The 17,594-nt window shown below is 44.7% G+C and overlaps 1 protein-coding gene across 3 annotated transcripts in view; it reads right to left on the bottom strand.

The window, feature by feature from the left end:
• Positions 1-2,522: 2,522 nt before the first annotated feature.
• The window catches only part of CACNA2D3 (calcium voltage-gated channel auxiliary subunit alpha2delta 3), a 1,177,822-nt gene continuing 1,162,750 nt past the window's right edge, over positions 2,523-17,594 (bottom strand). For all 3 annotated transcript variants that reach the window (XM_040359261.1, XM_040359262.1, XM_040359264.1), the window contains 3 exons: positions 7,805-7,917; positions 6,167-6,249; positions 2,523-2,957 (listed from right to left, as the gene is read on the bottom strand). In XM_040359261.1, the coding sequence (XP_040215195.1) occupies positions 2,865-2,957; positions 6,167-6,249; positions 7,805-7,917 (289 nt within the window). In that variant the 3' untranslated portion in view covers positions 2,523-2,864. The remainder of the gene's footprint in view (positions 2,958-6,166; positions 6,250-7,804; positions 7,918-17,594) is intronic.

Genomic DNA, 17,594 nt, shown 5'->3' on the forward strand with positions numbered 1-17,594 from the left:
TTTTAAATTTCGACGCGGGGAACGACGGCCATACTTAACATGGCTTAGGACAACTAGGGCTCAGCCCTAATTTTACGCGGCGCAACTCGACGGAAACGACGTAAAGTTAGATCGACGGGCAGCGCGGACGTTCATGGATCGCCATAACTATTCATTTGCATATTCTACGCCGACCGCAATGGCCTCGCCACCTAGCGGCCGGCCTAGAATTGCATCCTTAAGATCCGACAGTGTAATTCAATTACACCTGTCAGATCTTAGGTCTAGCTATGCGTAACTGATTCTATAAATCAGTCGCATAGTTAGGATGGCCCTAACACAGAGATACGACGGCGTATCAGGAGATACGCCGTCGTATCTCTTTTGTGAATCTGGCCCTTAATGTATATCTTTTTGAGCCACTCCTTTGTTGCCTTAACTGTGTGTTTTGGGTCATTATCATGCTGGCATACCCATCAACAACCCATTGGGCTGTAGGATTTCAGTCCTTCACAATGTTGTGTGTTACCAATTGTTTTTCAGTGACTATGGTCCCAGCTGCCTTGAGTTTATGGAGGAGATTCTCCTGTGTAGTTCTGGGTTGATTCCTCACCATTCTCATGATCATTGAAATGCCACAAGGTGATATCTTGCATGGAGCCCCAAACCGAGGGAGATCGACAGTTATTTTGTGTTTCTTCCATTTGCGAATAATCACACCAACTGTTGTCACCCTCTTACCAAGCTGCTTGGTGATGGTCTTGTAGCCCATTCCAGCCTTGTGTAAGTCTACAATCTTGTCCCTGACATCCTTGGGTGTTTTTTGGTCTTGGCCATGGTGGAGAGATCGGAATCTGATTGATTGATTGATTCTTTGGATAGGTGTCTTTAGACATTTAACAAGCTAAGATTAGAAGCACTCCCTTTAAGAGAGTGCTCCTAATCTCAGCTCGTTACTTGTATAGAAGACACCTGGGGGCCATAAATCTTGCTGATTGATAGGGGATCAAATACATATTTCACTCATTAAAATGCAAATCAATTTATAACTTTTTTTGTAATGTGTTTTTCTGGATATTTTTGTTATTCTGTCTTTTACTGTTAAAATAAACCTACCATTAAAATGATAGACTGATCATTTCCTTGTCAGTGGGGAAACGTACAAAATCAGAAGGCGATCAAATACTTTTTCCCTCACTCTAGTATATCAAAAATCAGACCTCAATTGCACCACCCAGCTTGGCTCTCCCATATAATGTAGCACTCCCTAATGTTGCTAGGGTTTATTTTTGTACAGTGTAAGCAACTTGCCAAGCCTGTCTGTGTTTTTTCATGGGTTGAGCAGAGATCCAGGGAGGGCTGAACGACTCACAGGCAGCAATATCTGAAACCTCCCCCCTACTTCTGGAACTTACTAGAAACTTCCAGAAGAATAGGAGGGGAAGTAAGGTGGAGCTGCCTGGAGTGTTCTGAGGGCCCTGACCAATCCCCAACAACTCAACTCGAGTCAGCCCAGTTGGGGAATGTGGAGTTTGGGTGAAAGCTGGAGATGGAGTGTTAGCTTCTCAGAGGCCTTTGAGAGTAACCCCTTAGTCTGGGGAGAGGGGGGGTTAACTCAGGCCTGGCTCAGGTGAGGAAAAGATCCCTCTTCCAGAGACACAGGGGGATCCTGACCAGGAGGCATAGGCGCGGGAGAAGGACAGCAGGAGGACACTGTCGGGGAAATCTCCAGGGAGGAAGACAGCCAGGTGGGCTGGTGAAGGAGATACAATCGAGAGGACTGAGAGGCAACCTGAGAAGACTGGGTGAGAGCAGTCTGGGATAGATACAGAGTCCGTCAGGAGGACTGTGGTGGAATAGGCAGGAGGAAGGGGAAGCTGCACCCAGGTAGACTGGCAGTGCCTGAAGAGGTGGTGCTGGGAGCAGTAGTCACACATAGGACAGCTGAGCACTAGGATGTTTCTACATCAAAGGGGCCTGTGGTCAAAACCAGAGTGCCAGCTGGTCCTGGATGTTGTAGTTCCACGAGAAAGAGTTGTGCTGGAGAAGTTTAAGGAGATCTGCAAGCAAGTTTGTGCAGGAGGCAGAGGTGTGTATATACTGTGTGTATATAGTTATGCCTGAAGACTTTACTACACTGATCAAATGGGCATCCCATATTCCCCATCCAAGTTTAAATCCCCTAATGAAACAAAAAAACAAAGCTGCTCGGACTGTTTCCTGACTCTGTGTGCTGTGGAAGATGCTGTGTGCCTGGCTGTGCAGGGTGGTGGATCCCATTCATCAGCGGCTCCTATGGGGGTACCGCTACAATGAGATGTGAGCGAAAGAATGGACACACACCCCCTTTTCACAGTCTCATTGGATAATCACACTAGACACTTTAGATCGAGGCAAGTACACAATATAGAAGCATATGCTTTGTTCATTTTTCATTTCAGAGCTCTGCAGCCACTTTACCTTCCCCACTCTCATAAACAAAGAAAAAAATATGTTGGCTTGACATACACTTTAAAGGCTATTAATAATAAATGACAGACAAATTATGATTTTAACATACTTTATTTAAAAAGTACACCATGTTAAATTATTTTGATGGGGCAAAGCTGAAAATGATGATCACCAGTGTCTGCTGTCCTGTCGTAATGAAGTATGACAACTGAATGAGGCTTTCACAGCTGCATGATTTGCGGACTCAGAAGAATAATCTCACTCGCATGTTTTTGAGAGTTTTCATCCTCTCCAACAGTTTTAGAGTCATGAAATGCTGATGCTTAGACTACTTTTATTTTATTTATTTTTTGTCTCTTCTATATTGCACCATTCCTCTCAGGTTCACAGTTTATCCAGATATGGGGCATGCCATGGAGTCAGTGCAGTCAGGGTCACCTGGAGACATAGACCATTAAAAGTGATAGCAGCATTGTCATGGGCTGGGATGACAGGCCGAAGGCTCCACCACATTCTCTGGCATTCTCCTAGATGAAAAAAAGAATATGTTGGAATAACATTGCCTAATAAGCACAGAAAATGTTGTGTCTCTCTCTGTGGAATACTACGAAAGAGAGACAGCCATAGGGTGGCCACATATTTCTTCAAGCCAAACCCGAACACTTTAGCGGAACACCACACATTTTTTTTTGTAGCATACACTAGTCATAGACTTTGTGGTTAAGTAACATTTCTAATCATGTGAAATAAATCTCAAGAGTCTCCCCTGAACAGGCAGAAATCCCCATTACATCTGAATCTGTAGATTTCCGCTTTAGATCTGAATCCAGAAAGTTCCCCCTTTAAAAATGAATCTGCAGAGTTCCCCTTTACATCTGAGTTCACAGAGTTCCCTTTACATCTAAATCTGCCCAGTTCCAGTTCCCCCCTTTCTATCTGAATCCACATAGTTCCCTTTACATCAGAATCTTCCCACTTCCCCCTTTCCATCTGAATCCACAGAGTTCGCTTTACATTGGAATCTGCCCTTTAAATCAGGGTTCCTCAGAGGTAAGGGGTGATCTGCAGAGTCTGATCTAAGTGGGGATTGGGGGAGCAGAGACCCCCTTAAATCAGAGTTCCCCTTTACATTAGGGTCCGCAGAGCTTCTTATTACAGTGTAAGGGGAAATTCTGCTGATTTAGACGTAAGGGGGAACTCTGCAGACTCAGATGTAAGGGGGGGGGGGCTCTGGGAATCCTGATTAAAGGGGAATGCTGGAAACTATGATGTAAGTGGGGACTCTGGTTCTGCAATGTAACATCAGAGTTTGGAGTTTGGGGTCCCCCTTTCTATCTGAATCCATAGAATTCCCTTACACTGTAAGGGGGGACGCTGCAGACTCTGATATAAGGCAACACTCTGGGGAATCTGATCTAAGGAGGAAAACTAAGTACTCTAATGTATGGAGGGGACTCTGATGTTAAATTGCAGAACCAGAGTTAAATATGGGTTTTCCCGCATCCAATTAAGTATTATAGGAGAGTGCAACTGTGGTCTGGATTGCAGAAGGGTCCTTGGCTCAGGTCCAAATTCAGAAATGATTTGCACCTGAAACAGAGAACAGGGACACACCGGACCCCTGCTGTGACCCGCGCCACAGCTAGTGTGAACCCAGCCTTAGGGATAAGTGCTCTTTCATACAACATGCACAAAGTGCACATATCCTTTTACTCACTTAAACCCAAAAAAAAACACCCCCACCCTTGATCAAAATTGAATTGCATACCTCAGTGAATGTTCTGCTGACTCCCATCACACAATCATGTGCAAGCAAAAATGATGGGCCTTTTTTCCTTGCACATGTTCGGGTATTCTTTGCAAAATTAATGTTCACCTTGGTCACTAAAGCAGACCTTCAGCCTCCCAGAGATGATCCCGCCTCTCCACCCCTCCTCCTGTCCTCTGCAGGAATAGGGCTTTTTTTTTGTTTACCTCTTCTTAAATATAAAGGGGCAGATCCACAGAGATCTGCACCCGCGCAGCGTATCAGAGATACGCTACGCCGCCGTACCTTACCTGGCTTTAGTTTGAATCCAGGAAGATTTCGCGCCGTAAGTTACGGTGGCGTAGTCTATCTCTGGCGGCGTAATTCAAATCGGCGTTTAGGGGGCGTGTTTCATTTAAATGAAGTGCGTCCCCGCGCCGTCCCGAATTTACCGCCGTGCTTTGCGCTAAATGACGTCGCAAGGACGTCATTTTTTTTAACATAGACGTGAATTACGTCCATCCCGATTCACGGACGACTTACGAAAAAAAAAAAAAAAAGTCTAACTATACGCGATGAAATACCAGCTTTAACTATACGCCGGAAAAAGACGACTAGAGACGACGTAAAGGAATGCGCCGGCCGCTCGTACGTTCGTGGATCATCGGAAATAGCTAATTTGCATACCCGACGCGGAAAACGACGTGAACGCCACCCAGCTCACCTTAGGCTCCCAGTGTACGTCACATATCCCAAGAGGCACTGGCTTTCATTGAGGAAAGGAGGAGGGGGCTTGTCCGCATGTCATTGGGAGGCATCGGTATTCGGTACAGTCGTCAGCCTAGCGATGAAATCACAGGGGAAACATGGCAGAGCGGGACCGGGCACAGCCAGAAGAGAAGAAGCTCTCAACTGGACACTGAGTGGGTTAGTATCAAAGAGGGTAAAGTTCCGTCTAAACTCTGGGGGAACTTCACTTAACAAAGTAAATAAACAGTTTATTTCCCTTTAGTAAACTTTTAGCTGGTCAGAGCCATTAGAAAGCAGGATAATACAGTAGGTATACGCTTAGCAGATAATCCCAGCGGTAATATATTCAGAGACCAACATTAACTATCCAAGAAAAACCAACCCAGACAAGAGCATTTATCCTCCAAGAGCTGCTGCTATGAAGTGCCTATAGACATCCTAAACACCATCAGATTCTAAGAAGATAAATGAGGTCAAAAGCACCGCAATCAGGCCCGGATTTCCCACAAGGCCACTGAGGCCAGGCCTTGGGGCGGCAGGGCGCCAAGGGGTGGCAGTGGCATGGAGTCCCCCATCGCCCGGAACATACAGTTAAGGGCGGTAAGTTATGGGGGAATCCGCTTGCTCGTTAACAAGTGATTGTGGCAATGTCTCCGAAATCACTTGTAAAATGTGTGCTCCCGTCCGTCCTCCTCTCTCCCCCCCACCCCACATACCTCTCTTTGCTGGCTCTGTCTTCGGGACTCCGTCCTCCCCCCGGCCACCGAGTCTGTCTCCTGTCCCTCCTGCCGATGTACACAGTGAGAGGGGAGAGCTGTGCTCTTCCCATCTCAGCTGTGACAGGAGTTCTAGCACAGTGCTAGGACTCCTGTTTTGGAGGTGACAGGGTCAATAAAGAGAACATGTCACCTCCAATTGCTATCACACAGGGAATTGTTTTCTCCTGTGTGATAGCAAAAAAGTTAAGTGAAAAAAATTGATAAAAAATAAATAAATAATAAGAAATAATAATTAAATTAATAAAATAAAAATGTAAAGAATAGGAAAAATAATAAGGAAAATAATAAGAAAACAATACAAAAATTTTAAAAAGTAAGCGACAAGCTACAAAAAAAAAAAGGTGATAAAACAGTAAAAAAAAAAAAAAAAATTGAACTAACCGTGCCGCCTATTCTCCGTTGATTTGGGGGGGGGGAGTCAGTTGGCAGGGATAATACAGTATAAGTAGATGCAACTTACTTCTGGATGAAATCCATGACAAGATTCAGGGCGTCTCCGTATCTTCTGAGATTTTAAACGTTCACATTTCAGGGATTCATTATGTATATTGATGTTAAGGAGAGAAACCTATATAACAAAATTAATACAAATGCTATGGCCGCCCGCCAACATTATCATTATCAATAAAATGACATTGGCCAGCCATAGGACCAAGGTGAAGGTATGACATCACTTCAGGCTAAACTCTCATCAAAACAGAAAAACCAAAGAGACTTCCACTCACATGACAGATTAAACCATTGTAGGTCAATGTACACTTTTAATTGTCCTCTTTATTTTTTACATCCTAGAATAGTTGTCATAGCCTGCTTGTTGGATCCTGGCTCTGCATGCACACTGACTGTCATAGATCTCTATTGTCCACTGGCTCCTATTAATTCACCTCCTCGGAGTGCCATGTTGGGGGAGAAAATAATATAGAGGAATTCCTCCTCGGGTAGCAACATTTATACTCACCGCCATGCTGCAGCATCAGTGTTGGGATGCAGCTGTCCCACGTCAGATCCAAGACCTAGGATCGAGCGGTCCCATGACCAAGGACTGCTCAGCTCTCAGTCACTGCTGTCTGCTCCTCCGGTGCTCGCTAAGGCATCAGACTGGGGTGGGGGCAGACATCGGTAGTTCTGGTTCTCAGCCGTGTACCGAAAGGCAAAGCAAGACATCAATCAGTACTTTTGAGATCCTTCTCAAATTTATCACAGTTCTACACTGTCAGCTTGTGCCCTGTACACACGATCGGTCCATCCGATGAAAACGGTCTGATGGATTTTTCCATCAGTTATCCGATGAAGCTGACTGATGATCAGTCATGCCTACACACCATTGGTTAAAAAAATGATCGTGTCTGAACGCGGTGACCGCGGTGACCGCGTTCTTACACGATCATTTTTTTAACCAATGGTGTGTAGGCATGACTGATCATCAGTCAGCTTCATCGGATATATATATATATATACATATATATATATATATATATCGCACGGCGGGGGAGGTGGGGGCACATGGAGACACAGGATGGGTAAGCTCTAACGAGCAGGGCCCTCTGATCCCTCCTGTATTGATTGTATTGTGACTGTACTGTCTTCCCTAATGTAAAGCGCTGCGCAAACTGTTGGCGCTATATAAATCCTGTATAATAATAATAATAATATATATATATATATATATATATATATATATATATATATATATATAAACATTTTTTATATGTTATCTTTTGAAATTAATAAAGGGGCCTTTGTTGGCTATTTAATCCAGAAGGTGTCATGTGTTTAATCTAGTAAGTAATTTTATGTAAATGGGTGATGTGGGTTGGTTTAGGTTAGAAAGCACACTAGCAGTACACCAGTCATGTTCTCTAAGTTTCTCAAGGGCTGGTTGAGCCATCTTTATAAATTAATAGATTTCAGATGTTTTTTCTTTATCCTATTATACACAAGCCCAGTTATGTCCATCACTGGACCTAGCTCAGCACTAATTAAAGCAAACAAAAGCTAATTTACTTTATTACATGACTGGAGGGTCCAAACTTCAGCTTAGAGTGACACCAGTAGGTAAACTATACAGGTTCTTCAGTATATTGGTTTTAAAGGATATATCTAATTTCAATAGGAGTCATAGTAATTGGGGCGACAGAACTGCAACTGCAGACGTTGTCCACCACAACCATGAAGAGATTGCTGCTAGGGATCTGCTGGATCACAAACGACCTAAAAACAAACATAAAAAAAAATGCAGGGTAAACATACAGTACGTATAGATATTTCATACTTATACTTTTTAACCACAGTTTAGTGTCACTTTATGTGAAATATTTTCCTATATACAACAGTGTAACAAACAATAATATACATTTCTTATATCACATTAATTAAAGAAATAAGAATATGTAAATACAACCAAACAGCAATTAACTAATCCTAAAACTCTAAGCCCGATAAAAGTTGCTCTGTGATTAGTTGACATAAATTACCATCATTTTTTGCACTACACTCCTAAACCCTGTGAGTAACTCTATAAGTAATACAGAACATCAGTTATAAAATAAAAGATGACCATGATAAAGAAAAGTAATTGCTTTTCCTCCAAGCCAGTAACTCAGACAAGAACCATTGCTGGATAAATAAACAGGAAACAATGCAATAATGGCTGATTGCGTTCAGTATTTTATATTAATGTCTGCTTTACCCACCTGCAAATTCTGCACTGGAAGCCAAAAAGCAAGCGTTAGATGCAGAAGGTTACAGAAATAAATAAATAAGAAGAAAATCCCAGCCCGGAGGCTTTTCAATTTGAATAAGTGATAGCAATCCTCGTGTGCTTATTTTTCTGGCACTGCGTGTTGCAATTTGCAAATTTTGAGCTTTCACAGTCGTTTTATTAGATTGATTTGGCAGGCTCAAGTGGCACTTGGTAAACAGATTTAAATCACAAACAAATGTACCTGCCGACTCTGAGACGCAGAACATCACTGCAGCCATTTATTATTTGCTACAACTCCTAAAAATGAAGTGTAAGCTATTTGTCGAATAGAGACGCTAAATAAAAGGAAACATTTTTTTTAGTAACAGCTACAATGTTACTTCATTTTTTTTCCTATTATTTAGCTTCTCTATTGATGTGCAAAACTATTATAACTAGTATTCATGCTACTTCAAGAGGAACTTCAAGGGGTTGTAAAGGTACAATTTTTTTTCCTCATCCTTCGGTTTTGCTTTTAAATGTCCTTATTTCTTCTGAGAAATCTTTACTTCCTGTTCTTCTGTCTGTAACTCCACACAGTAATGCGAGGCTTTCTCCCTGGTGTGAAGTGTCGTGCTCGCCCCCTCTCTCGGACTACAGGCCCTCCTCCAGAACACCTCCGCTCGCTCTCATGCGATGAAAAAGGCCTGATCACTCTTTGGATTTATGACAATGATATCCCAGGAGTCAAGAGCGACTAGACCTGGCTATGTCAATCGCATAGACCAGTGACCTCCAAACTGCGGCCTATGGGCTGAATGCAGCCTTTTGTATACCCAGATGCAGCCCTTTGGGCACTATTACTCCCACTGACACCAACAATGGGGCAATAATTTTAGCACTGAAACCATACCTCCCAACATTCTGAGATGGGAATGAGGGACACCTACTAGCAAATGTATGTAGGCATAGGACACGCCCCCTGCCACACCCCCTTGAAGAAGAATTAACCAATAGAAAAGGTAAATTAAATCCACAAGGGCTTTTTTTTAGAAATTGAATGAAAGGTTTAGCACTGGGAAACACTTTTTGAAAGATAAAAAGTGCATTTTATATACAACTATATGGATCAGACCAAAATGAGGGACAAATGAGGAGGAATGAGGGACAGAGGGACATTGCTCCAAATCAGGGACAGTCCCTCGAAATCAGGGACAGTTGGGAGCTATGCTGAAACCAATGATAGGGCACTATTCCTCCCACAGACACCAACAATGGGACACTATTCCTTGCACTGACACCAACAATGAGGCAATCATTTCTGCACTGACACCAATGATTGGGCACTATTCCTCCCACTGACACCAACAATAAGGCACTATTCCTCCCACTGACATCAACAATGGGGCACTAGTCTTCCCACTGACACCAACGATAGGGCACTATTCTTCCCACTGACACCAGCGATGGGGCACTATTCTTCCCACTGACACCAGCGATGGGGCACTAATATTTCCCCAAATAAAAAAGATGGGCCATTTCCTATTCCCCCGGTACAGTAAATTGGCCCTTTGTTTAGAAAGTTTGGAGACCCCTGGCCTAGACAAATGACATGGATGGAAACCAGATTTAGATATACTGTAGATAAATGCCATTTTTATACCCAACCATATTAAAGGAGGGAAGAAAAGCCAAAAAGAATAAACTTTATAAACTGACTGAAGGTCTGCTTTCAGAACATTTTTTTTAGCAGAAGCTCAGGTAAACATTAAAAAAACCAACCTTTAAAGCACCTTTGCCCTCTAGTTGTGGTGAAACTACAAGTCCCATGAGACATTGCAAGACCCTGACAATCACAGGCGTGACACCTAGAGGCCGAGGCACAATGGAATTTGTAGTATCACCACAGCTGGAGGGCCGAGGTTGCCTACCCCTGCTTTAAAGTCTATGAAAAATACTTGTTTTCATCTGTTTTTAACCTTTGATGCATTATAATGCTACTAATTACCTATAGCCTCGTTACAGCTACTTTGTTTGTGCATTTACTTTAGTGATTGCTGCAAGACATTTGTCAAGATGAGTTTCTTGATGGTGGCAACAATTGCCCATACTTGCCACTTGTAGTCTCCATTGAATGCCCTTGTGACAGGGTGACAATGCAGAAGCACAGTTGAGGGAACCGGACAAAGCAATGTCGTGCTATAGTAGGAAGTGCCTTAATAATAAAGGTTCTTCAGGGTAGAATCACCAGGTATCTTTTATAGTTCAATAACACTTTAAAGCTCAGTTACGCCCCCCCACGAAAAAATTTAAAGTCAGCAGCCACAAACACTGTAGCTGCAGACTTTTAATATTAGGACACTTACTTGTCCAGGGATCCCATGATGTCGGCACTCCAGCCGATTTTCAGATCAGCTCTCGGGTGCTGCTGCTTTCATTCGTGGTAAGGGAAACCCGGCAGTGCAGTCTTTCGGCTGCAAAGCCGGTTCCCTAACTTCTGAGGGAAGTTGCTGCGCAGGCTCCCGGAAGTGAGGACAAGTACCTGTCAAAAACAGATACCCCCCCCCCGAAAGATACCAAATGTGGCACCGGAGCGGGGAAAGTAGTAAATAATCTGATATTTCACTTTTGGTTGGAAATCCCCTTTAAGAAGGCTAGCCCTGTAAAAGGAACCCTTCTGTACTTTCATACTTTCCAGCAGCCCATGTTTTGAAATGTTGATGCTGTGTTACTGTACTTCCCGGCCATTTCAGGGTAGATCAAATACCTTCTCCACAATGGTTCCTTCTGCTGGCTCACATGTCCTGTAGTAACAGGGTCACTTTAATTTATTGGCTCAGCTTGACAGCCAGGGAACATTTATTTATTTATTTTTGAATATAGAATGCTTCATGAATTTGCGTGTCATCCTTGCGCATCCCTAAGAGTCGGTTCACACTAGGGCGACACGACTTCCAGCGCGACTTTCAGAGGCGACTCCGACACGACTTGAGCATGAACCACAGGGCGATTTGGGGTGATTTACAACACGACTTGAAGTCGTCTCCAGGACAGGAGACTTTCCAGTGGCCAATCAAACAACAATCAGCTCTAGGGGAGGGAGGGGGAGGGAGAGGTTTGCCTGAGAAATGTATGTTATCTTCCTGGAAAGTCGCTTCAGTTAAGACAGTGATCAGACTTGGATCAGACTTGGATCAGACTTGGATCAGACTTCCATTGAAATCAATGGGTACAAATCGCCTACAAGTCGGATTGAAGTAGTACAGGAACTTCTTTTGAAGTCAGATTGACTTGAGTCGTGTGTATTAAAACCGCTCCCATTCACTTGCATTGTTTTTCTCGACAGCGCGACTTGGGACGACTTGAGGCGACTTCAAGTCGGATCCCAAGTCGCCCCAGTGTGAACCGGCTCTTAGGCTGATACACAGACCAGGGGTCTTTTATTTGCAATTCCTGTAGGCAATAGCTGCCTCCAACTTAACAGTTACCCTCGGATTACTGGCTGTTGTATCCTGATTGGTTTTGGGGAGACCTATATCCCTAGGCTTGGTGAGACTGTGATCTGCAGTCGTGGCTCTCTGGTAAGCAGGCTACCACATTACTGGGTGTTTTTCAAGACACACTTTGATTTTGGAAGACTGGTGACATTCTTTAGTCCTTTGGAATCACATTTGAATTACTTTGGAAGATAACCTTCATACGGACTTTCTTTATTGTAATCTGGATGGGACTTTGCACTAGTTTTCCCCCTTTTTTAACACTTTTTTACTTTTTTATTATTTTTATTATATGCATAAATTTTTCTTTTTTAAAGTGTTTTTCTTGGGACCAATTTTTAATTTTATTTGCTTTTTTGGGTTATAGTAATTTTATCCCACTTTATCTATTCACTTTTTATTATTTATTTCACTTTATTAATTCACTTGTTACATGTGATCAATATTATAGCGCTGCACCTTATTGAATTATTTACTGTATTTGAGTTTTTTGTGCTGAACTTTAGTGCTAGCTGCTCTATTTATACCTTATTCACATTTTATATTATCCTTGCGCAAGGGCCATGCTAATCTTCCAATGATAATAGATAATAATACCTTTTTTTTAAGTTTCCTTTTAAAAAGTACAATTTGTGCAGTCCATACGTACATTTAATTTATTCAGGTTTGATTATATATTGTGTTAGAGACTCTTAAGACAAACTCATCTAGTAGTGAAAACACATAGGTGAGTTTATATGACAGAGAGAAGTATATGTTATAGCATTATACCCGGCTACGGCTGAGCCAAGCTGACATCACTGTGCTGCAGCATGTATGGTTTTGTGGATTTCGATGTGGGTGAGAAGAGGCCATTCAAGGGAAAGAAAAATAATTTCTTTTTTTTTTCCAGGCAATTCATTGCCTTGAAAATACCTCACAGCGTTATAAATAAATCCAAACTACTCAATTAAAAAAAAAAAAAAAAGTTTGGCCTACTCAGCCAGAGCTTGACATTTACCAGCCCCTCTTTTTTTGAAAGGTATTTGTTGACTGCATCCATAAAATTATTATAATAACATGTTTGGAGATAAGATACTTCAAACATCTTACTGACCTTTCACACACATATTTAAGGCATGTCAATAACAGAAAGTCTGTAACAAAGTATTTTCTTATCAAACAAAAGTATTATTAATACATTTGTTTTGAACGGGATATTTTTCTTGCTTCATCCGACGGGCCAACATCTAGTGGTAGATGTGTTATAAACCTACGCAATCTTCTATTTACACAGTAACACACTGTCTTTCCTATATCTGCATTCCCATTATAATACAGTGCCTTGAAAAAGTATTAATACCCCTTGAAATTTTCCACATTTTGTCATGTTATAACCAAAAGCATAAATGTTATTTATTGGGGCTTTATGTGATGGACCCAAAGTGGCGCATAATTGTAAAGTGGAAGGAAAATGATAAATGGTTTTCAATTTGTTTTACAAATAAATATGTGAAAAATTTGGAGTGCATTTGTATTCAGCCCCATTTACTCTGATACCCTAAAACTAAAATCTAGTGAAACCAATTGCCTTCAGAAGTCACCTAATTAATAAATATAGTTCACCTGTATGTAATTTAATCTCAGTATAAATACAGCTATTCTATGAAGCCCTCAAAGGTTTGTTAGAGAACCTTAGGCCCAGATTCACAAAGGGCTTACGACGGCGCATCGGCTCTTACGCTGTCGGATCTTAAATGCAATTTTTTTTTCCGCCGCTAGGTGTCGCCTCCGTCGTTTTCCCTGTCGAGTATGCAAATTAGCTAGATACGGGAATTCCCGAACGTACGTGCGGTCGAAGCAGTGAAGTTACGATGTTTACATAAGGTTTGCGCGGCGTAAGGTTGCCCCTGCTATATGAGGGGCAACCAATGTTAAGTATGGCCGTCGTTCCCGCGTCGAAATTTAAAAAATTACGTTGTTTGCGTAAGTCGTCCGTGAATGGGGCTGGATGCCATTTACGTTCACGTCGAAACCAAGGACGTCCTTGCGACGTCATTTGGAGCAATGCACCCTGGGATATTTTCTGACGGCGCATGCGCAGTACGTTCGGTGCAGGAACGCGCTTAATTTAAATGCTCCACGCCCCCTACCCGGCTAATTTGAATTAGGCGGGCTTGCGCCGGGTGATTTACGCTACGCCGCCACAACGTTCTTTGTGAATCAAGCACTTGCCTGTAAAACTTGCGGCGGCGTAACTTAAATGATATACGTTACGCCCGCGGAGTTTTACGCCCATGTACGAGAATCTGGGCCATCGTGAACAAACAGCATCATAAAGGCCAAGGAACACACCAGACAGGTCAGGGATACAGTTGTAGAGGCGTTTAAAGCAGGGATAGGTTATACAAAAATATCCTAAGCTTTGAACATCTCACAAAGCATTGTTCAATCCATCATCCAAAAATGGAAAGAGTAAATTGCAAACCTACCAAGACATGGCCGTCCACCTAACCTGACAGGCCAAGCAAGGAGAGCATTAATCAGAGAAGCAGCCAAGAGGCCCATGGTAACTCTGGAGGAGCTGTATGGATCCACAGCTCCGGAGGGAGAATCTGTCAAATGGTCAACTATTAGTTGTGCACTCCACAAATCTGGTCTTTATGGAAGAGTGGCAAGAAGAAAAACGTTGTTGAAAGAAAGCCATAAGAAGTCCTGTTTGCAAGAAGCCATGTGGGGGACACAGCAAACATGTTGAAGAAGGTGCTCTGGTCAGATGAGACTAAATTAAACTTTTTGGCCTAAAAGCAAAACACTATGGGGCAGATCCACAAAGAATTGCATGGGCGCAGCGTATGTGAGATACGCTACGCCGCTGTAACTTACTTGTTGTAGCTTTGAATCCACAAAGAATTTGCGCCGTAAGTTACGGCGGCGTAGTGTATCTCTCGCGGCGTAACGGCGCCTAATTCAAATCGGCGAGTAGGGGGCGTGTTTCATTTAAATGAAGCGCGTCCCCGTGCCAAACGAACTGCGCATGCGCCGTCCTTAAATTTCCCGCCGTGCATTGAGCGAAATGACGTCGCAAGGACGTCATTGTTTTGACTTGGACGTAAATTACGTCCATCCCGCGATTCACAGACGACTTACGCAAACAAAAAAAAAATTCAAATTAAACGCGGGAACGACGGCCATACTTAACATAGCAGGTTTAACTATACACCACGAAACAGCAGCTTTAACTATACCGCCGGAAAAAGCCGACTAGAGACAACGTAAAAGAATGTGATGGCCGCTCGTACGTTCGTGGATCGTCGGAAATAGCTAATTTGCATACTCAACGCGGAAAACGACGAGAACGCCACCCAGCGGATGCCGAAAAATTGCATCTTAGATCCGAAGGCGTACGAAGCCGTACGCCTGTCGGATCTAACCCAGATGCCGTCGTATCTTGTTTTGAGGATTCAAAACAAAGATACGACGCAGGAAATTTGAAAGTACGCCGGCGTATCAGTAGATACGCCGGCGTACTCGCTTTGTGGATCTGCCCCTATGTGTGGCAGAAAACGAAAAAATTGCACATCACCCTGAACACACCATTCCCACTGTGAGACATGGTGGTGGCAGCATCAAGTTCTAAAAATTGCAAAATGCATCATTCATCTGCACCAGAAAATTAGAAGCTGATTGACTGCCATGTACAAATGCACCAGATTTTACACTCTTCGGTTCTACTAAATCAACCCCTTTGGGCAGGCCCGGATTTACTCCCTTTGATGCCCCAAGGCCGGGTCCTTCAATGCCGCTCCCCCCCCCCCCCCCCCACACACACACACACACACCACCATTCTCGTCCTTTATCGATGACTGCTACAATAGATCAATTAAAAACAATATTTCCACACACGAGAACACTGAAAATAACTGTGCCCACTGATTGCAGGCAGCCTCACCATTTCATGGATGGATAACACGCAGAACTCCCTTCCCTCTGTCCTCTGGCGCTCGGATATCACGGAGCTGGGTCTGTGTGCGTAAGCCCGCCTAATTCAAAGTAGGAAGGTAGTGGGCATGATACATTTAACCACTTCCCGCCCGGTCTATAGGAAATAGACGTCCGGGAAGTGGTTACCAAATCCTGACAGGACGTTCTCGAACGTCCTGCAGGATAATGCCTAGCGCGCGCCCGCAGCTCGGTGATCGGGGACGGCGTGTGTCCCTCGGACACAGCGCTTCCCCGATCACGGTAAACAGCCAATTTCATTGGCTGTTTACCACGTGATCAGCTGTGTCAAAGACGCAGCTGATCACATGTCACAACAAACTCGGCGGCGTGCTCCGTGCGCGCCGCCAGAGGCTTGCAGAGCGGGGATCGGGGAAGGCGCGTGTCCCATGGACACAGCGCTTCCCCGATCAGGGTAAACAGCCAATGAAATTGGCTGTTTACCACGTGACCGGCTGTGTCCAATCACAGACGGTCACAAATGTAAACAAACAGGGCAGTTAGTACCTGATCTCTGATCTCTCCTCACACACCGATTTGTGAGGAGAGAGCAGGGATCAGTAAGTGAGATCAGTGTAGTTTGTTACTGTAGTTTGTGCACAACACAGCCCCCCCTCCCCCCCACCAATAAAGAGGACCTGACACAGCCCACCTGTCAATCAGCCCACCTGTCAATCAGCCCTCTGTCAATCAGCCCACCATTCAATCAGCCCACCTGTCAATCAGCCAATCTGTCAATCAGCGGTACCACCACCATCAGTACCACCACCACCCGTACCGCCATCGGTACCGCCGCCACCCATACTGCCACCACCCGTACCGCTGCCACCCTTACCGCCATCTGTACCGCTGCCACCCTTACCGCCATCTGTACCGCTGCCACCCGTACCGCCATCGGTACCGCCGCCACCTGTACCGCCGCCACCCGTACCACCACCACCCCTACCACCGCCATCGGTACCACCACCCGTACCACAACCATCGATACCAACACCACCCGTACCACCGCCATCGGTACCACCACACATTCCTGCCACTAATACCTCCATTGATACCGCCACACAGGCTACCAGTACCGCCATCTGTACCACCACCACCCGTACCAACACCACCACCCGTACCACCGACACCGGTACCACCACCCATACCGCCATCGGTACCACCACCCGTGCCACCACCCATACCGCCAACGGTACCACCACCACCACCCAAACCGCCATCGGTACCACCACCACCCGTACCGCCATCGGTACCACCACCACCCGTACCGCCATCGGTACCACCACCACCCGTACCGCCATCGGTACCGGTACCACCACCACCCGTACCAACACCACCACCCGTACCACCGCCATCGGTACCGCCACCACCCGTACCGCCATCGGTACCGCCATCGGTACCACCACCATCCGTACCAACACCACCACCTGTACCACCGACACCGGTACCACCACCCATACCGCCATCGGTACCACCACCCGTGCCACCACCCATACCGCCAACGGTACCACCACCACCACCCAAACCGCCATCGGTACCACCACCACCCGTACCGCCATCGGTACCACCACCACCCGTACCGCCATCGGTACCACCACCACCCGTACCGCCATCGGTACCGGTACCACCACCACCCGTACCAACACCACCACCCGTACCACCGCCATCGGTACCGCCACCACCCGTACCGCCATCGGTACCGCCATCGGTACCACCACCACCCGTA

The sequence above is a fragment of the Rana temporaria genome, chromosome 7 (genome assembly GCF_905171775.1).
Source record: "Rana temporaria chromosome 7, aRanTem1.1, whole genome shotgun sequence".
NCBI lineage: Eukaryota > Metazoa > Chordata > Amphibia > Anura > Ranidae > Rana > Rana temporaria.